General features: G+C 37.7%; 1 protein-coding gene across 1 annotated transcript in view; it reads right to left on the bottom strand.

The window, feature by feature from the left end:
• The window catches only part of PLXDC2 (plexin domain containing 2), a 271,594-nt gene that overhangs the window by 45,172 nt on the left and 204,099 nt on the right, over positions 1–22,323 (bottom strand). Inside the window, exons 7-9 of the mRNA XM_037385483.1 lie at positions 16,360–16,459; positions 6,856–6,951; positions 5,871–5,952 (exon numbers count right to left, since the gene is read on the bottom strand). Of these exons, the coding sequence (XP_037241380.1) occupies positions 5,871–5,952; positions 6,856–6,951; positions 16,360–16,459 (278 nt within the window). The remainder of the gene's footprint in view (positions 1–5,870; positions 5,953–6,855; positions 6,952–16,359; positions 16,460–22,323) is intronic.

Genomic DNA, 22,323 nt, shown 5'->3' on the forward strand with positions numbered 1-22,323 from the left:
AACCTTTTAGTTTACAAAACTAATGCTACTGCTGGCATATAGGATTAAGCACTGAAGTGAAATGTATCACAAATGGTATTCTTTCATCTTTTTCAGGATTAAAGAGTACAACAAACTTTGGGAGCTTTGCACACACATAGACAGAATAACTGCCTAGAGTGCATGGAGTGTCCTGGCTCATCACTACACATAGGAAGTCCAATACAGGAATTTGTGCATTTCAGGACACTTCTCAAACTGGGTGTTTGCACTCCATGGGTCAATACCATAAACTTGTAAGATTGTATGATTTCAAACCAGAGTATTCAATGCATAGTCTGGAAAACAGAGACTCTCAAGGATAAAAGTGCATTTAATCACTTAACGTGGGCAAGATTTTATTGTGAACTGGACTCCCAAAGCTCAGTCTCTTTTCCCTTGCAGACCTGGCAAAGCCCCCAGCAGGGCTGCCTGGTCAGCAGTGGCAGGAGCTGACCCCAAGTCTCCAGGCAGCCACTACTCTGTGGGTAGTGGAGCTGCTGTGAGCTGGATCCATGCCAAGGGGGTATGAGTTTCAGTGCTCAGGCGTAAGAACCTTGACATCTAATAGGTCACCCTTCAGGGTGTGATGGGTTCAGAGGACAACACTCCCCTCACCCCGCCTCAGGGCATTCTCTGATCATTATGAGACTGTTGTGTAAAGGGCAGTGTCATACATGAGTAAAGGAGTTTCATGGGGCTCAGGGACTTCCCTGCTGAGCCCTGCTTAGACTCAGTCAGCTGTACGTATTTCTTCAGTGTTTGAGCCCTAGGGACCTTTGTGGTCTTAGATATTTAAGAGTTTGGTGAAAAGTACTTTTAGTACTGCCCTCCTATTCTGCATAACTTCCCTTGATAACCTAAGTGCTGACTAGCCAGCAAAACACCCTTGTGGATCCAGCTGTTAGGGCTTTTGGGTGCCCTTGGCATAAGGCAGCCAGTTTTGTGGATTTAAAATTTCAATATAGGTACCAACAGTGACAGCTGAATAAAACTATCATCTAAATTGCTTGCAACTACTGCCCTTAGTCCTTCAGGACTACAGTTCCCTATCTCCAGTGTGGGGATGCTAGTACTACACTAAACCTGAAGGATGCTGCAAGGATTGAGAGACACTTTTATCCTGTGTTAACAAAGTAAAGCATGAGACACATTCAAAACCCAAGTCTCCAGCATACACAGACTGAAAGACTGCTCTTTGCCTGCTTATTTCTGAACTCATGGAAATATCACTATCAGTTCACTGCTGAAATCTGAGACTTTCCTGAAGTTCATCAAAACAAAAACATCAATATTGACAGAATCTGAACATAAATCTTTTCAAAACTTTGTATAAAGGTGGCTTTTAAAAATTCCTTGATGATTTAAGCATCATAATTCCATTCTATTTCAGTGCCAACTCTTCTAAAGTTAATAAACAATTTATTTCTTGGGCAATTAACTCCAAATATTTCCAAGGGAAATTGCTATTTCAGTAATGTGAGCAAGTTGTACAAATTGAACCTATAAAATAACAGCAAAGTTGCCTTAAAGCTTCCAAAAACTTTCCTAGAAAATGGCATCTCTAACATGCAGGCTATACCAAGTGCCTAGAGTATATAAACATCAGAAGCATGACAAAATGATATAAACAGATCTAACTTTAATGAATTCTTCCAGCTTTTACATGCTGGGAAGTCAAAGATAATGAAGAGCAAATAATCCAAGTTTCAGCCACAGGTGACTACTATGAGACAGATGCTCAGTGTTTTTGTCATTTTAGAGACAGAGATCCTTGTGTAGGAGAAAGCTATGATACCATCTTAACTTACATTATTTATAGTTAGTCCCTTTTACTTGTGGAACAGTTATGAAACATACATAGTTAAAAAAAAATATTAGCTCCTAGGGGGATCCTCCATCTGCTCAAGTCAAAAGAAAATGATGTGCCTTTGCTTTAGTCATGACGAAACTGTATGACATACGTCATATTGGATTTCAGAGTGGATAGTTTGATGATCCCTTATGAAAAGGGAAACTGTGATTTAAGCTTGTAGACAGTGACAGGAATAGAAGATTTTGCACTGAATCACCTGTAAGAAGAACCTGCCTCTCCCAGGAATGCAGAGTTTGCACAGCAGCTGGGCTGAAGTAACAGGTAGGAAACAACCCACTGTTGTAGAATAAACTTATTTTCATTCCAACACAGATTGCCCACATGGGGGAGTACAGTTATTCTGCAATGGCTCTGTTGGTCAATTTTCCTTGTGCAGTTACAGGTTTCACATAAAATGTATGTTTTTCCAACAACTGTACTTTGTTGTGTAAATGATTCAGTATATGGTTTAAATTTTATGCAAGGAAAAAAAATATACAAGATGCTGTTCCTGGTAGTAATGTTGCTCTGGCTAAATGGGGTCATAACTTCTTGAGATAAAAAGGTTGGAGAATTGGCATAGAGTTTTGTTTCCTACTGGATACATGTTTGCTCGTTACCCACATGGAAGTCTTTCTGCTCTGGGAGATCTCACTTTAGAGTACCAGAGTACCAAAGTACCAAAGTGCTACTGCGGCACCAAAGGAGGAACATGAATGTTTGTTACAGTCTTATCTGACCCTCATTGCTCCCTAACAGTCTCCTTACTAGCAAACGGGCATCCTCCCTCTGCAGAAATCAGAGCACTAGATTGGCTGGTAGATTATTGCCACACTGGAAACCTGTCACTATCAAGTTCAAAGTCTTCTTCAGGCTTTTGCACCAAAGGCTAATTGCCTCCCCACCCTGGGCTTTGTCCACAGCCAAGAGAGACATGTTTTGGATTCTCACCTCCTGGACTAGTGTGTCCAGCCATCTTTGCAACCCAGAAGCACTACTCGGGCATTCCTAAGCTCCTGCTTACTTCAAAAACCCCTATGAGCACTCATTGAAAGTGGACTGTAAATATTAATTTTCTTTGTACTCTAGGCACTGCTGAAATGTCTAAGTTAATACTTCATGTAATGCTTTACACTTGTTTTTTCCAAGCAGATTTTATTCTGCTGCAGCAGAGCAATGCATATCATGACAGGAGATAAAAGTCAGGTTGGTTTACAAGGCTGGTGACTAAAGAGCAGTGACACAAAAAAAGGTGGAGCACTGTGATGAAAGAACACACAACTTTCTATCCTTTATGACTTTTAACCAGGAAAGTTAGATTTTCTTGTTGAGAAAGTACTTTTTTATCACATGCAAAAAGAACATATTAATACAGAGAATTTATTTTTGAGGGGAGCAGAACCACAATGTGGTACTGAAGTAAATGATGGTACTCTCCTGTGATCCAGACATCTCCACTGAGAATGGTATAAGGCTTTTTCTGTATCTCCCTAAAATGAATACACACGCTGAGGAACAGTGAGGTAAAAGAAGAGAGGCACTCAACTAGAAGGCAGGCAAGAGTATCCAGAAACTGGTAGGCAGCAGAAAATTGTCAAAGTTGACACAAGAATGAGTCCTGATCACAACGATCCTGCAGTGTAATTTACCCTAGCTAAGTAAATGCTCAGTCTTCACATTTTGGAAAGCAAGTTGCCTCTTTTCACAAAACATCTACCCAATCATTATTTCAGATCTGTTTCTTTGTAGAACTGAATTAGTTGAAATAAGCCACTCACTTCAGAAGCTGGAAGCCAGCAGGCAAGAAAGGCAATGGGACCTGAGGCAGACATCATCACCAAAGCCATGTTTCCAGAGGACATAATTTAAAAAATAAGGTGTAAAATCTAGTATAAAATTAAGATGTTCAAGGGACTGGACCGTAGCTTCAGAGATTTTCAAGACCCAGCTGAACAAAGTAATGAACAAACTGACCTGATCTCACAGCTGGCCTTGTTTTGAGTGGGAGGCTAGACTAGATGACCTCTAGTGCATCCTTCCACTCTGAACTATTTTATGATTCTATACACACTTCTCCATTTGTTTAAACCTGAATATCACTCATATTTATATTCATATTGGCTGAATATCACTCTCTTTATAGATGCAAATTGGGTGGTATGACTGTTTTCAAACTACTGAAATTCCCATGTAGAGGCAAAATCTTAGTTTGCTTTTCTGGATCCATCCTTTTTTTAAGGAACTGACTTCAGCGCCTGCTTTTGCTGCTAGTCAAACAATGTCCAAACACAGGCTGCATGAAATGACAGTCTCACTACTGGCAGTAATGGGCTAATTAACAGCAATAAAACTGTTCAGTCTATCTTCTGCAGCTTGTCAAAGGCACAATCATGCTGCAGCATGGAGCCAGCTGTTTTTGGGAAACAGGACTGCCTCACAGTAGGTTTATCTTTGCAGTGTAATCTTCACAGGCAAAGTAAAAAGCAAGATTTTTTTCCAAAAAAAATTGACTAGAGACAGGTGTGTTGAGACTGTATATTTTTCAGCAGTAAATTACACCTTGCCAGTTGTGAAGGGGCAGCCACAAATTCACCGAAGTATGTGGAAGGGAACACAGTGCCGCTACATGCCTGGTGTGACTTCCTGATAAAGGTGAAGGACAAAACTCTTTTAGTCCTCCAGAGTGAATTTGTGCCTCAGTGAGTGAAAAAGATTTTCCAGCAATTCCAGAAAACTCAGTTATTCATAAACTACAGAAAACCACAAAGGATCTCATGGCTTGCCTGTTCTCCCTAAGAAGTCTGAACTTTACCATACAACTGAGTTTATGCAAACAGAAATGAGAACACTGGCCGCAAAGCAACAGAACTTGCTCAAACCACTGCCAACAGAAACTCAGTGCTACAACATTTGTTAATGGAAGGAGAATCAAGGAATGCTTGAAAGCAAGAAATTGGCTACAGCAAGCAAGATCTGTTCATGCTTGCTTGGAACAGTTTTCTACAGGTATCCTAACTCTTGAAGATGCTTGATTTGTTTCCTGTGCCATGATTTCATTTAGCTCTAATTCCACTAAAAAGAGGCTTTTGCAAAACAAACTGAGAACAGTGACTTTTCAAATGACTTGTTACAGGAGTCGAAGCTTAAGAAAACAATAAAAGTGACCCCAAGTTCCTAATTCCATACCACGTTCTCCAGCTATTTATCAGTTCTTTACCAGTTCAAATTATAGCACTATTTTAGAATGCTAATAGCCTTCCCACCTTTAATTATGCATCCATTTTATACATAGCATTTCTGAAACTAATCACCAGGGTTGAAAAACACAACAACAATGAATACCCATTATGATACTGCATTTTGTATCAGAGAACTGGTGTTAAATAAATGCTTGTTATGAAGGTCAGTGAAGGTCAGTGAGTGAAGAACTTTTTGGAAAAGCTACAGCTGCAAAGTTTCCATTTTGCTGTCTATGCTCCAGCTGCTCCACAGACTCTAAATCACTCCTGCTATTGACTTGACTGTCCTCATCAACGTGGCACAGAGAGGTTGAGGAGACCCAACTTTCCCACTAAGTATTGACTCTTTGGATGTGTCGGTTTCCCTACTGTAATGAGTACAAGTATGTCTTTACAGTTACATTACCACTCTGCCTCTCTGTGGTTAAGCTATTTTTGATGAAGCTAGGGATACAGGGAGAAAATGTGACTTCTGTTATGATTTCTACTCCTTGTTCTCCTTCAAGAGGATTTTAAAGTAGGGTTGAGGAAATAGGAAAAAAGGTTTAACTCCCAAAACAACTATATTGAGTATTCTTGCCTGTTTTCTTTGCTGAAGTGAAATGGTACAATGATGTGTTGCTAGTGATCACACCTGACATGTGGTGTATGTAAGACCTAAATATAGCAACCCTTTATGCTGAATAACCTTTAGGCAATGTTATTGGATATCCTTTGAGCACAGCCCATGCAAAAAAAGAAAAAATCCTTCTCTTTACCTTTGGAGTTTACTGCACCAGCTGCAGTTGAATCCAATCTGGGCAGTGACACAGGGACCACAGCTGGTAAACTGGAGACAAGCTGGGACATAAACAAACACACAAATTATTACATTAGTGTCACACATAATTCTCATAAAAAGCACAAAAGGATACATCTTCTGATAATACATGTATATATATTTAGGGACTCAGCAGGTTCACATGCCCAAAATAAGGTAATAAAACCAGTCTATTACAATGCACTGCACAACTGTATGCGTAAAGGTGTATTTTATCTGTAGGATTCCATTTTTATATGTATTCCGACTTCTACATTTGTTCATTGAGTTGCATTGCTAAATCTTTACCTTTTTGTCAAATACTAAATATTTCCTTAAATCTCCTTCTTCCCTGGCTCCACTTTCCTTGGTGTTGCTAACATTCAGACACAAGCAGATAATATGACTGGCAGGAAAGTGTGCAAGAACTACAATTAGATTAAAAAAAAGAAAAATAGCTGTTTCCATTTTTTTCACAGTAGTACAGCTGGCAGTTAAACCCAGAGATTTCTAAACAATGTAGTTTTACCTTGGACAAAAGAGGCAGATGAACTGCAAAATGTGTTTGGGAATATTCTTTGCAATGTGATGCACAGCACACAAAAGAATTTGTGTTTGCCTTGCAAGCATGAAAACTGTTCTTTTTTCTTGAGGAAACAAATTTAAAGTCAATATAATAATTCTTCTAAAAAAAATGATTTGGCACAAATTTCATTCAAAACCTGCTGGGAGTTACATACCTATAAACTAACTCGAGATACATGAAGATGCACTGGATAATGCATCATCCATCTTGGGAATAAATCTGAGAGGGTAAATGAATCTGTCTATGATTCCAAGCTCACAGATGAAACAAAATATTTAAAATTGGGTGTGTGTTGCTGGGAGGGCAGTGGGGGTGTCCTTCCCAGATCTGGCTCCTGTCCACGTTATGTTTTACTTACTTGGAAGAGGTATCATTTCAACAGCTGAGAGATTGGTAATCTTTGACATTTGTAGCTCCACCCTGTGGTACTCATAAATTGTTCTTCTACGGACATCTACCAGGAAAGAAAAATAAAAATATTTTCACATTTTACTATTTTGCAGTCTGTAGATCGTGAAAAAGAGTGGTTGTAATGATTACTCATTGCTCCTTAGGTGTATACATGGTGCAAGTTTTCCTCAAGAACATTTTTAATTTTAGACATTATGAAGGAACACATATAGATATATTGATCATTTTTCACTTGATAAATCATCAGAGCGGACAGAATAGGCACCTGTTCCTGGTAAAGGATTATGAAAACACTAAGTGTGCTCTCAAGCATCTTAGTCATTCATTTAGACAGAAATTCTAGAGAGTATACTGCCAGACATTTTAGAGTCTATTTCAGATACTTGCTTTCCTAAGACATTTCTCAGCTTACAGGCTTGAGAGAAATGCTTTATTTGCTCACTTTGTCAGTTCTTGTCAAGATGTGCAAACAAAACTTATTTCATTGCTTAATCAAATTTGTTAGCTACAAGCTAGCTCACATCTAAATGCATTAGAACATTTTTTCGTATTATAACATTATATTAAAGAAGACAAGCCCTCCTAAACAGCCAATGTGATGCATAATCTTTACACAAGCTGACTGCACCTAAGTTTCTCACAGCAGAAATTCAACATAGTCAATGCACTGTTCTTATTGGCTTTGACTCACAGACCTAAGCACAAGATAAGTGGGGAAAAAAAATAATAAAAAAATCACAAAATTCTTTGTTTCTAGATCAATATCCTGTCATGTATTTTGAATATCCCAGATTTTAAGTGCACAGCTGCAATGCAGACTGGTAAGCTTGTACATTTGCAAACTAAAACTACAGCCTATATGGCCAATCTGACACAATAGTGATGATTTTCTGGTGCACTGGATTCAAATTTATGTCCTTTTTTGAAGGTCTGCTAAACTAATTGAAATCAATGCTAAATACAATCACTGACCCTGTGGAATCATTCCAGGCAGGAATAAAGAGTGACATGCAAAGGTTACTATGAGGGTCAATGGCTGGTCTGAGTCTACATGCAACAGAAGAAAAGGAATTGTAGACAGCCACAAACTCTTATCTTCAGTAGTCTTCTGTGTTGCCAGCCCTGTATGGATTAGGGTACACCTTGTTGCTTGGTATAAGGGTTGTGTTTCTGCAGCTTGAAGTGGGCTCACGTGGGCTCCCCAGCTGTTAAGCAATCACACAGCATCAAATCCAAAGTGTTTTTTGCAATCTCTTGTTTGACAGGATGTTGTAGGAGTTTTTCAGACAGAAAACAGAACCTTAAGTAAAATCAATAAAGCAGTAAATACTAATTTTTAAGGGAAGAGAGAAAGTGCAGCAGTGTATGTTGTGGCTAAGGTGCCTCTCAGTTCAAGTGGACAAGGCCTTCTAAGAAAAGCAGGATGGCCAACCTCTATAAGTACAGCTGTGTGAATACCCCATACACCACACAGAAAATAACCGTCTGGCTCTTGGTGTCTGTTGGAATAGACGTGAATCTGAGGAGGAATGGGGAGGCAGAAGCAGAGTGTCATGTGTAGGATAACTCTCTCCTGCTTCAGCCAGGGTCGCTGTGGGGGAAGCAGCTTCTTTGCCCTCTCTCACTGACTAAGCTCTCAGGCACAGGTAGCCAGTGTCTAGCTTTCAGAAAATAATATTTCTATTTAGCTCCAAATCAGCACCTTTGTCATTTATTTGAAGCTGACTTTGCTATGGCTTCACCTCTCCTGATAGCAGATTTCTCTTTCAGTATGAGCTAGTTTTATGTTTTACCTACAAAGTCACTTCAACTAGTTAAAAGCCAGATACAGGCATGTGCCAAATGTTTACCCCAGCAAATGCTTTAGCCATTTCCTTCAAACCCACTGGACAGGAAGGGTTTTCAAGACAAGGCCAATCTTGTGCTGAAGTCAGGAAAATCTCTTGCCAGCAGTGAGAGGTTTATGCTCCTAGGCTGGTAAGTTCCATAAGAACACATGCCAAATCTCAGTGATCAGGAAATGTGTTTGAAATGAGCTCCTGCCAATGCTGAAGGCTTTCATTTGTTTCCACAGAAATCTTTATCCTTCTGTCCAAAAAAATAAGCAAATTAATACATAAAATAAAATGGTGGGTGCTGACACTTTAATTGAACTCCATTTCATTTCATCACTAGTGGTACAGGCTGGTATGCTATAATCCTGTTTACTCTGAACCTTTCCTAACAGACTCCTCACAGGGCTGACAAGAAATACAGAGCTTCTGGCTTTCCAAAAATCCAGTAAGAATCAGTGTGTCGGGTCCACAGGCACTTTTATTGCACCCAGTGCATGAAATTCATAAAAAACACTGATTATAAGAGAATTAAGTCTGTCATTTAAAAAAATAACGTCCACTCGTGTATTTCAGCATGACTGTTTATACCATTAAATCCCACTACCTGGGAGACTCAGGTTTGATCTTTTCTTCTTCAGAAAGAAGACTCTGCCAACCACAGGTGGTGAGTTTACATACGAGGGATCTATCTACTGTAAGAAACCTAAATACAGAGAGGTATTTGCATAGTCACCTTCTAACAGCTTTGCATATACTTGAAGGCAGGTGGTTGGAAACACAAGTGTTCAAATTTATCTGCCGGGCCAGGCTGTAAAAACATGTAGGTATAGATTCTTTTGAAAGTCTGACTTGAAACACACCATGCTTAGCTTCTCAAAATGCACTTTTTCCTCCCTATTGAGAATTCTTAGCCAGTAACCCCTTAAAAAAAGCCAGGCTAGAATAGCTACACTCAACAGGAAAAACAGAAAAATGAATACTCTCCCCTGACACTTTCCCCCTCAACCTCTCTACACACTCCTGCTCCAACCCAAGACACACATTGCCTTTCACTCAAGTGGAACTTCTTCTTTGTCTCATACTATTTAGCTCTTTTTGACACAAGTACAAGTGCAGAATCACAAAGAGTTTATAAGCTCACATACTTCAGTATGCACCTTATCTTGACAAGAACTAGTGAAAACATTTGATATAGAAACAGATAAAAATTTAAGCATCATCTGCAAGCGTTTTGCTGAAAAGAGGCATTACATCACGTCTAACAGGGAAGGGAGGAAGGGAAAAGGACTCTTTGCATGTACATATACTTTGAAGTACCATTCCTCGTTCTGAATTTCAGAAAATATGTATGTATTCTTCTCCTAGTCATGAAAATATTTTACTTTTCTGTAGGTCTGACTATCTCAAACACTTTTCAAACAAATATTTTTTTTTCGAAGAACAGATACTATTTTTTATTTTTGTTTTAATTTACAGCATAGTCCAAAGTAGTTCTTTGGTTTGTTTCTGTGGCATGTACACGTGCTATCTCTGAAGACAAGGCCAAAGGTACTTCAGCAGAAAAAGCTGAAGAAAACATCTGCTACTTGAGTAAGTACATCCTCAGTGACCTAGAGAGATAACATGGGGGTTCAGAAGGCCGACCAAAAGAATCCTTTCAAGGGATTAAGCAATGGATTGGATCTGTAAATTATAGATGTGGAAGATTCTGGTGCGAAAAAACATTTTATGTAATTTTATCACAGTATTAAACTAAATAATGGTATATAAATATTCTATGAAACAGAACTGCCAGATCTGTACTACTAAATGTAGTAGGTAGGGAGAATGCTCTGGAGATGGAGCAGTGCCAGAAGAGCACCAATGACTTCCTAAAATACCTGAAGGGTCAGTAGCTAGTAATAAACCAACAGATGCAAAATATCTCTGGTACTTTTCCATCACATAATCACTTTTCCTCATACAGCGTTCCTCAGCTAAAACCTGCAACCCAGATAAAAGTAAAAATGTTGGAGAAGTCAATTTTTAAATTATGTGCTCACACAAATAAAAATCTGTCTCCGTGAAAGACTTGTAGGGAATTGAGACTGGCCATATATCCAGTAAAAGCTGCTAAGCAAGGCCATATGTATTCATACAGCTGCACTTTCATTTTTAAATCTCATTGATAGAGAAAACACAAATGGCAAGAGGTGCATTTGATAACGCAGAAGTCAATTTGACACAGACAACTTATGCAACATATCCAGCTCAAACTGCAAGCAATTTGCAAAAAATATAAGGGATGCAGAGGGGTGGGACATAGCTGCTGTGCTATACAGCCACAGGCTTTCCTTGATAGAAACTTTGTTTAGCATCACTGGCTGAATAAAACCTTCATGCAAATATATATTTTGCCAGCCTGGTATGCCTGATTGCCATCACCACAAAAGGTAAGGGAGTCAGAATGTCAAAGCAATCTTTCTTTAATTGCTTCATATCGCTAAACTTAGCAACATTAACTAGTTAATTCTTGAGGCACTGACATTGGGATCAAACATGCCTGTAATCAACCCCCCACCACACTGTTCTTGGTCGTTGACTGTTACACACATCTGAATCTAGATCAAAATTCAGATTCCCTAATTATATTAATTTTATTGTTCTCTTAAAAGTTACTAAAAAGATCCTTTGAAACCTGGAAGATGCACCTCAAAGACATATATTCTGTGAATAAGCAAACCACTGAAGTAGGCTCTGAAAATAACCACTTTATCAACAACGTAGAAAAAATTGTTCCACATCAATGCTCTGTGCCTACCAGACATCACTTACTTTGGAACTCTCCCATGTCCTTTCAGATTTACTCCAATTCCTGATGCCAGCTGAGCTGCTCTTAGTACAGGCTCAAGGTGTGAGAAACATGCTTGAACCCCTTAAGCCACCATGCACCAAACTGCCTAATTCTGAGATTGGTCGACGGCCAGTTAAGGCTTTGGCTAAAACAAGAACATTTTAAACCTTAATCACCTTGTACCAGTCCCTGAAGTGCTGTTAGGCCACCAAAGATTGGAAGCATGCCCACCTCTTTCCCTCACTGTTCCTGAATCTGGTACCTAGTGCCAAGGAACCCAGCTGCCCGGCTAAACCCTTTTGGGCCAGCAAACATGCAGGGCTGGAGGAACTCTCACTCTGTGGAATTAGTTACACTAGTGGAAAGCGAGAATAAATACTGTGAATTTAGAGCAATAACTTTGGGGATCACTTTTCACAAAGGTAAATGACAACATTACCAGTAAAGCAGCAGCAAATTAGACTTTGTGATTTCCCAGATGGTGCTGCACCTTTATACAATAAATATCACAACATAAACTCCTCGTTGTCTTTTACACCTCAGGGAGGTGATGCTAAGGTTCTTTCAGGGGCCTCACTGCAGTAAACAAACCGAAGAGAAAACTTCAGCAAACAGTTATAACATGCAGAGTTGTCACAATTACATGCCTGAGTTACACTACATATAGAGTGGCACTAATTGCACTGAAACTGGAATATTACTAACATGTAACTCAGCTACAATTTCATTTTTGTACACAGTGTTGTTGAGTAATTTCGGTGTCATTAAATGTTGGGTTGTCAAGGTATGGATTTCCTAAAAGAGCTGTACATAATACAGTAGAGGCCAAGATCATGAAGTATGCCTCACTGTGGAGAAAAGCCTTGCCATTATCTGTAAGTGCAAGACTAATAACTCTGTATAGACTCCCTGAATCTGGCACTCTCATCTTACCAGTGTATTTCATGCTCTCGTGGAAAACAAAGCACATTCTGTGCAAGCTTTACTGGTGGGCTTTTTCATTGCTAAAATAAAATAGTGGGTTGCAGGAAATGCTTTGTCATTTCTTCTTCATGCATAATAAAAAGCTAATTGAAAGACAAAAGAGAAAAGAGCACTGAAAGAAAGGAGAAAAATGTAGCAACCCAGAAGGAAAGGAAACATGTAGGGGAAGAAATATGGTCATGATATTAGAGAGAGATCTTGGGGGTCTGCAGCAGGGAAAGCAAAGGCTACCATATGAAACTGAAAGGACCAAGAACAAAATGCCAAGGATGTCTGAGAAAAAACAAAAGAGGGAATAGGAAAGAGAAGGTCGTTGCAACAGGACAGGGACAAGTTTCCTGATGCAGTGAAGATGCTGAAGAAAGGAAGAGAAGCCTTGCTGGAAGAACATGTAAAGCTATTTCCCAGCTTTGCTTTCACCATCATCTGTTGTCTAACTGGAAGATATCCATTAAACATTCTTAGTGTCTCTGTTACAATAGGAAAAATAGTAAATGTAAAAGTGATCAGCTATTCTGAAGAAGAAGAAACCAGGGTGGTCCCTTTAACTTATCGGACAAATCAGAAGCAGAGGTCCAGAGCCTAGCTCACTTCACTTGAGTTATGTAGAAGAAGCAGAAACTTTTCCTCTGAAATTAATTGATGGAATTAGTTTGCCATTTTGCTGCCATATAAATCTCAGAATTTAGGGCTTCTGTTTCTAATCTTGGTGTCAAGCAAAAATTCGTTTCCCTTCAGACATTACCATTTGTTCCAAATCACCTCCAGAGTGTATACAGTCATACATATCTATACATATATATAACTATAAAATGGTGGCCAATCTGTATCGATGCAATAGAGCCACAAAAGGCTCAAACCCAAAGACATTGTCTATATATAAGCAGTAGTAGCAGGTCAAGAAAAAAAAAAAATCAAATCTAGAAAACAGGCAGAAAGCTACCTGGCAAAAATCTCCCATCTCCGTGCTCTACCTCTTAAAAGAGACGGTGAAGAAAATGTAGGTACATATATTCTTCTAGGCACAGGTAAAAGGGGTGTTACTGCAAAGCCTTTATATGTAGAAGCACATTAAGAAAAATAGGTATGAAACTCTCAAAGTCCTCCATTTCAGCAGGTTCAGAAAATCCTTGCTTTTTGCTTTTGGATCTTCAAGAGGATTTTCAACACTTGTTAAAATGCACTTCTGAAATGAAACAGCTGATCAAAAAGCACGTTTTTCTCTCCTCAGAATGAAACAGGTTTGCCTGGCTTTAGAAGTCACCTTTCAGAAGTACGAAAAAAGATATTACTAGTGTTTTGGACAGTATATCTGAAAAAATCTGATAAATGGTTAGTTCTAAATCTTCCAAAATTCCTTCAGTAGAACTAGGGCTATTAGACTGAAATTTTAGAATGCTGAGCATACAGATTGCACCAAAGACATTCCACGTTTTTGAAAACTGAGAGGGTATTTTTGTTCAAATAGGTTTGTGCTGCACTTAATGTCTCTTTCCTTTCCAAAGGAAAGATGTATACAAAGGTAACTGACCAAACTTAAACAGGGAACAGTAGTCAGAGGTTTCTTTGGGCTTTTTTTTGTAGTTTGTTGTTTTGTTTTTTTTTTAATAACTAGCCAAGAACATAAAGGGGAACTGGATTCTCTTGATGGAAAACTCTTTGCTAAAGCGGTAAGTGAGAACTAATAGCTGTACTACTTTGCCTTCTTTTGGGACAGAACCCCAGCAATTTATATTCTTCTTTTGTGTTCAGAAGCTAACAAATAAAGTAATACAACAATTCTATCATATCGCTTTTTCAGTAATTGACTAGAGCCATGGTTGATTTAACAGCTCTGAAAAACAAGAATGCAAGAACATGCATAATTTAAGAGCATCTGACACTGGCTCTCTATGGACCAACATCTACTATGAACTGATGGTTTCCTTGATTAATACTAACTCTAGTGTAAGCTGCAAACCAGCAAAATTACGAATTACCACCAACCACAGAACCAGTCATTAAGCAGAAAAGCAGCGTATTACATACAGCAATACCAAAATAATGCTATCAAAACAGTTTCTGCACATTTTAGACTCTTTACCCACATTTTATTCTTCTTATCTGCCACTCCTTAATGTAACTTCATGAAAAGATTAAGTTTAAGATGAAACACTAGACAGCTTTTCTAGTAATTGCAGTCACTTCACTTAAGAGAAAGTATCATGTGTCAAAAAGGTTTACAGAAATACTAAACCCAGAAGACTAGTAAGTAACTGTGTATTCATCAAAAGCAATGTTATGCAGTGGTCGTAAAACAAGTTGCTTATCTGAAATATTGCTACAGAAAGAAACATTCAAACTAGAATAAAGACTCACATATACCATATATTTTACATACAAAATATGTAAATCTGAATAAGTCCTTTAGTGTTGTTTGATGATGGAGGCTGATGCCAAAAGATCTGCATACTACTTGTATCTCTTAGAATGAATTTCTACCTGACTGATCTGATAAAACATTTGCACAAGTCAATCAACCTAATTTCCACCCGAATCAATTTCAGGAGCTCTTAGAAGTTGAAGACTCACAGAAATACTGAAATCATTCATTTACAAACATCACTCGAACTGCTGAAATCAGTTGCCTAGATTCATTTGTTCCTAAGCACTCAAAAGCAATCCATGCAACCATAGGCACATCGCAACTACTTTATCATACTTCAGAAACAAGTTTCTTCCAAGAACGCCTCTCTTAAGTGAAATCTGGGCATGCCAACCTCCTTCACACTACTCTGAGTTCACAACACAGTAAGTACAAGATGGTACTGAAATTTTCCATCTTCCCCATGGCAAGACATCTACACGCTTTATGCTCCTGCATATCAACGACTAAATGTGATGAGGGGATGGGATAAGCTGAGAGGCAATGGTACCTGCAACTCCAGTGTCAGCCCCATCTGCAGACAACCTTAGAGATGGGCTGGATCAGGTCAGCCCTTATGAGCCCTACCTGTGCCATACCTCTGTCAGGTTTCATTTTAGAAGAATATGCCTGGACTCAGTCCTAGGAGGCTGGTTCAAGCACAGCTTCTTTCATCTACACCCTGCTATTAGGGGACATCAAAACCCGAACTTTGTAAATTTGCTCCAAACATGTAAATAAAACCAGCAGACTTGGAAAGTGAGCATACTCTCTAATGGCTAAACAATCTCAATGGGTTCTGTACAGAGTATGTTAAAACAAGGCATCAAGGAAATCACACTTGGTTTCCTACTACTTATTTCTTGTCAAGCCATACAAAATACAATTAAAGCCAGAAAAAATTAAATGTTACTGCATTACTGTTGCTGCAATTATATGAGCCCAAGATGTTATTAAATAACATCTCCTCTCTTTTCTCTCACTACAACGTATATATGAATTTCAAGTTCAGAATGTAAAGTTTCAAGAACTTCCAGCCTGGATGTTCTTCTTTTTTTTGATACAGATGATTTTTCTGAACAGGTTGCTTCTTCCCTATTACGGATATGGAGACATATTCCAGATAAAGTATCTCATGGAATACCAAATTATGCTGGTTGACAATTTAACTTTACATTATTTGGCTGGCCATTTAGTTTTATTTACTTAATGTATCAGCTCAAAAGAACAATGACAGAGAAAGCCACATTGGGAATTATCAAGCAAATAAAATTACACTTGAATTAACAAGCTGAAATTAGTTAAGTGATTTGTGCAGCTAATCATCCTTGATGAAATCAGCTTATACTCATTTGTCAGCCTCCAAACCATTAGCACCACTACAATTCTACATACTGGGAATTTGCTGGATCCTGTGCACAACCACAAATGCATCTGAGAGTCCTACTTTCACTGGGTGGTTGGTTGAACTTATCTGTGAAACAGCAACAGGAATCTAGAAGACAAAACAGGAAGATATGCATGAAATATTGAAGTAAAAAAATCAGACTAAAAATAACAGCACTGCCAAAATTAACATTTAACCAGTGTAAATTAAAAGTCCTGAATAAATGTTTTATAGAATATAGCATAAAGGACTAGAGGTTTATTGAAGATTGAAATTACTGTTTATAATTTTTATTTTATAACAGTTTGCATTGCTTCTTATATAACAACATTCACATCAACATTTAAGAGGTGGAACAATTGTTAATGATGAAAGAGAAAAGGATAGTATTTTTCAGTAATTTATTTCCCCCAGTTGAAGAAAAAGTGGGATAATGTGCTAGTATCAGACAAGGAGGAGGAGGCAATACCTCTTGTCTACTATTGAACACACAAACTGTGGAAGTTCATCTTGGGATGAACATTTTAAAAGCTTATGGCTTAGTTAACTTGCACTGAAAACTTAAGAGCTATCTTCAGATAGCTCTGGTCCAACGATATTCATGTTTAATACATCTTGGAATAGCAGGCAAATTATCAATGTCATGGGAAATAAGAAAAATGCCAGATGGTCAATTGCTAATATCTAGAGGAAAAAATGAAAACGCTTAGACAGCCATAGACCAGTCCAGCTTTATACAATAGAGATGTTGATGTTGGGCAACATGGTTATATGAAAACAGATGTCAAGTTTGATTTCATTCTTTGGGCAAGATTGCAGCTTTGGCTGATACTTGTATAGATGAAATATCTTTAGAATTTTGGAAGCTGTTTGACTTAGTGACAAGCAGCACTTATACAATATTATATAGTTATATAGACTGACTGATCACAAATAGCAGCCATTACTAAAGAAGCAGCTCAGACTGACAGTGTATCTTTACAGTACATCTTGCTTCTCCAGACATCAGATCTAGTATTTATAAGTTTTGTCAAAGACTGGGAAGGAGACATAAATTTACTGCCCAGAAGTTCTGCAGATGATACTAGCAGAGTAAAAATAATAAAATGCCTGGATAAATTAGCAAAGTTAGACACTGCAAAAATTGCAAAGTTCTAACTCAGAGAAAAAAAAAGATTGCAAGGTAGAGGTTTGGGGACCATGTTCTAGAAAGCAGCAGTTCTGGAAGGAATCTCAGTATTGTAGTGGATGAACAACTCCAGCTGTCAGAAGAGACATTGCAGCAAGAAAACTTGTTTGATGTGGTATTTGGTTACAAAAACAGTGAAATACAGCCTAGGAGTGAGGTGGCCATTTCACTTGTACCTGCATATTAGATCATTGCTGCAATGCTACACAGACTTTGGGAGGATCTATTTCTTAAGAAGATGCTGAAAACTAAAAAAGAACTAAGAGAAGAAAGATTAAGAGTGATAATAATACTTTAAAAACATTTTCTGCTCTCAAATGTCATTAACAGAAAAGTTAAAGAGCTCTATCTATTTGGCTTCTCAAAGGGAAAATGGAAAGCTGGCTAGATTACCATAAACAAGTACTGACATGCGGAGAAATTACTCGGGGGCTAAAGAGTTTTTACATCTAGCACAGAAGGATACAACCAGAAGCTGGAAGCTACAGACAGGTACTTTCAAAGTAGAATAAGTCACATGTTCTATGTTTTAATATTATTAACCACTGGGATAAACTACCAAGGGAAATTATGATTCTTTACCCATTGCTGCTTTCAGATCACAGTTGGATATCTTACTTTTCACAGTTGTCCTTCAGTTAACCAGAAATTACTAGGCTGAAGACAAATAAAACTGGATCAAGTGTAAGAAACTGAAACACAAGGTGCTAGCTCAGCTAATCCAATAGTCTTCTCTAGCTTTACCTGTGTAAAACTACCAAAATTATACTGTTGGCCAGTACTTTTGGCAGAAAAATGCCAAAGTAAAAAGCTGGTTACACATCCAGTGAATGAGGATTCAGTATTGTCCACATGTCAATTAACATCATGACTTCTGGTATTTGAGTTGAGCACCAGTCCATCACCTTGTTCCCGAAATATCATTTAGCTTTTTCCTCATTACAGTGGTAGCTATCTAGAAGAAGTTAAATTTGAAAATATTAACAGAAAAAGTGAGTTCTGGTGAATTAAACACTGTCATAAATTCCCATGTCTTTTACTTGATTTAGTGACTGGTTTAGTGGATTTATTTAGGGGTTTTTGCATACATGATCTGCTTTGGTATAACAAAGGGAATGATATCAAACCAAAATGAAAAACAGAAGTGGCTTGCAAATACTTCTAGTAATACTACAATCTAAATTTGGTTTATATCAGCTTAGCTCTGATGCAGTTATTGGAGATATGACATAAGAAGGCTGAAAGCCATTTTTTCCAAGTCTTCAAAATAAAAACCTCAGAGTTCAGAAATAAGTCTATAAACCTTCTCCAGCATGAAAGTATAAACAAAACAAGAGAATTATTCACAGTCTCAGAATACTGTAGAGAAAAGATTATATTAAGTATCAAAGAAACTGTCTTAAAAGATTTTGAGAAGGATACCCTAGAGAAGCTATTGAAAATCAAATTAGAAAAAGCACTGATGAGAAGAACACAATGACTACTTCTACTCCAAATTAGAGAGGAAACACACCAGATGAAGAAAGGAATCAGAGTTTTATGGATAAAAATGTAGCTGGAATTGGCATTATAAGTAGGTGTGTGACCAACAAAATATGCTGGCAAAATTGACAGCTCAAGGCAAAAACTGTCTGATACATGAAAATAATTATACTCATTTTCACATGTGAGTGCAAACCAGAAGTTGCACTCAGGACAGGAGTTTTTATTACTCCTTGAATAAGCCTCCTTATGTCTAGTGACAGAATCATAGAATCATTTAGGTTGGAAAAGGCCTTTGAGATCATCAAGTGCAACTGTTAACCCAGGACTGCCAAGTCCTATCACATGTTTTTTTTCTGCATTTGTAATTAACTGAACAATTTGCATCTTTCCCTCAAAAATTAAGATAAAAGCAAACTAATTTCTCTCTCCTCCTTTTTTTCTACCTCCTGTGTAATGTGGCTTGTGTGATGGGTTCTTGTAGTACAAATGCCACAAGTGGTTTGTTGGTTGGTTGGTTTTGTTTCTTTTTAAAATGGATTTATTTTCATTACAACTTGGTTCAGAGCTTGAAAGTCACTTTCATTTTTACTAGTTAATAAAAATGATGAATGGCTCAGTGATATGTGATACGAAAATAGGACACAGTATCCAAGTTGAACAGAAAATACAAAAAAAACCCAAACCACAAAACTTCAGGCGAAATTAGAAAATTTTGGGGTGGAAATATCTCAGTAGACTTTGCCAAAATCCCTGCAGGTGTCCCTGCTCCTGTGCTGGGCATTCTAGCTAAAGTGAAGAATTTGCGGGGTCATTTTCTAAAACAAATAAGGAAGTTGTAGTAGGGTCCAATCTAACAGCAGAAGCAGCCAAAATTGTGGAAATATTATTTAGCAACAAGTGTTTGTGTAAGGCGAAGAAAATGTAAGTTAAGTTAGTATAGCCAGTTCTTCAGACTGAAGTACAGCCCGTGTCAAACAATTAGTCATACAGACAAAAATGCAGTCTAAGTAGAAGGGGATCCACGACCCAGAAAAACTCTTCTATTCTCTTGAAAAACTACAGTGTTGTTAAACCTGTATTTACAAAAACATATGTTTATTTTTAAAGCATGAAAAAGAAATAACTTTACAAAACGGAATATTGCAGTCAGTCAGTGATGAATGTACTGAGTGTCATTTTGTAGGTGAAATCTTTTGAATGAGATATCAAGATAAAACAGGCTTTTACCATATGATGGCCTATTAGGAAATATGCCATTTTGACAGAAGGCTTGTAGTAAACAATAAAATAATTTATTGACAATTACAGCCAAACATAGGTAGCAAGCAGATAGCTGGTGTTCTGAATTCCTCACCTGAATGACAAGATATGTCATGAGAGGTTGACATGTTAAACAGTTGAACAGTAAACTAGGAATGTGTAAGTGGTTGCTAATGGGCAGCAGGAGTTTTATGACATTACATTGAGAGGATGGATTTTAACTAGAATCATTGCACAGGGTATGTTAGCTCTACCACAGACAATACGAACTCATGTTGTACAAGTCACCAGTTTATGAATAAGCTTCCCAAATGCACATTAGCGCAAGGGCCATTGACATCTATATTTTTGATTATACACTTCAACAAAGGGAGAAAGATATTTCAAATTAATGCTGACTTCTATTCATCATTGGGATCAATAATCTAGGCAGTATTTTCCATCAGAGTTCTCAAATTTTATTCAACTCTGAAGATATGTCAGAATCTTACCGTTCAAAAAAGAATAAAATAATGGCCTCTGACCTTACTCTGAAGGAGACTGTAAGCAGAGTGCAATTACTGCCCTACTTCAAAACTGAGTCAAATGTAAGAGCCAGAGTATGCTGCAAAATAGTAATTGGGAACACAGTAGTAATTATATAGGTTTGTCATTGCCAGTTTCCTAAACAGTTATTAATTACTTTACAGGCCAAACTGCATGAAACTTAATCCGGAATTTTAAGTTGCATAAACAGATCACCTCATAAAATCAAAGATCATTTTTTCATGTTAATATTTTTGATAATAATAACAGAGCCAAAGAAATGCCAGACATGTATAGTGCAGGCAGAATATCCACGAAGACCACATATTTTTTTTTAAGTTTTCAGGAAGCAATCACAAGGTTTGGAGTCTTGTTACTGAAAACAGAATATTATCCATCATGCGTAACAGGAGCATCAAATTTATCTAAGTGTTAGTACTTAATCAGTTCCATTCAATTCTGCTTCCTTTCACAGTAGAAAGAAATTCTACTTCAAGTCTCCTTTAGCATTATTTTCCGACTTCACATATTGGGCAATTTGAACAAGCATTTAAACTTTAATAATAATTTCTAGATGACTACATAAATAGAGAGTCATTACTATTTAAATCAACAAAGAAAGCCTTCAAGGCAAAGAAATTAAGAAAAATATCCTAAACCATTAACAAAGCCTTTGGTACTTTTGCCTAATTTTTCCTGTATTAATCATGGACAGAAAAAGCAGCTAAATGTTGCATTAAGGAACATTAGCTAGAAGCACTAATAGGAAAAGACTATCAGAATCTTAGAATAGTTTGGGTCAGAAGGGACCTTAAAGATCACCTAGTTCCAATGCCCCTGCCATGAGCAGGGACACCTTCCACTACACCAGGTTGCTCAAAGCCCCATCCAGCCGGGCCTTGAACACTTCCAGGGACGGGGCATCCACAGCTTCTTTGGGCAACCCGTTCCCCCACCCTCACAGTAAAGAATTTCTTTCTCATATTTAATCTAAACCTACCCTCTTTCAGTGTAAAGCCATTCCCCCTTGTCCTATCACTACATGCCCTTGTAAAATGTCCCTCTCTCCAGCTGTCTTCTGGGCCACTTTTAAGTACTGGAAGGCTGCTATAACAGTTATTTTGTTCAAAAAGAAGTAAAGCTTTTGAGAATTGAACTTCTGTGAAATTTAGAACATAAGAAATGAGTATTCAATAAGAATACATAAAAAAGTATGCCTCTGCAGAAAATTGTCTTTATTAGTATGTTCTGTTGGCTAGTTTGCATTGTATTGTATTTCATATGTAGTAGAGGCGCACCCGTAAAATTTTCCTGCCAGCTGACGTTTCCTGACATATTGACCATTTGTCAGAAAACTAACAGTTGATGTAAGCAAAGTGGTATTTAAAATAAAAGGTGTGTGCACTGCAAGCAAAGTAAATTGGTAAAAAGATAAATATTTGACTTGCTATAGGACTTCATTATATTTCAAATTGTTTTCACATTTTTAAAACTTGACTTTACAGCTCTTTCT

Source organism: Falco rusticolus, chromosome 4 (genome assembly GCF_015220075.1).
Source record: "Falco rusticolus isolate bFalRus1 chromosome 4, bFalRus1.pri, whole genome shotgun sequence".
NCBI lineage: Eukaryota > Metazoa > Chordata > Aves > Falconiformes > Falconidae > Falco > Falco rusticolus.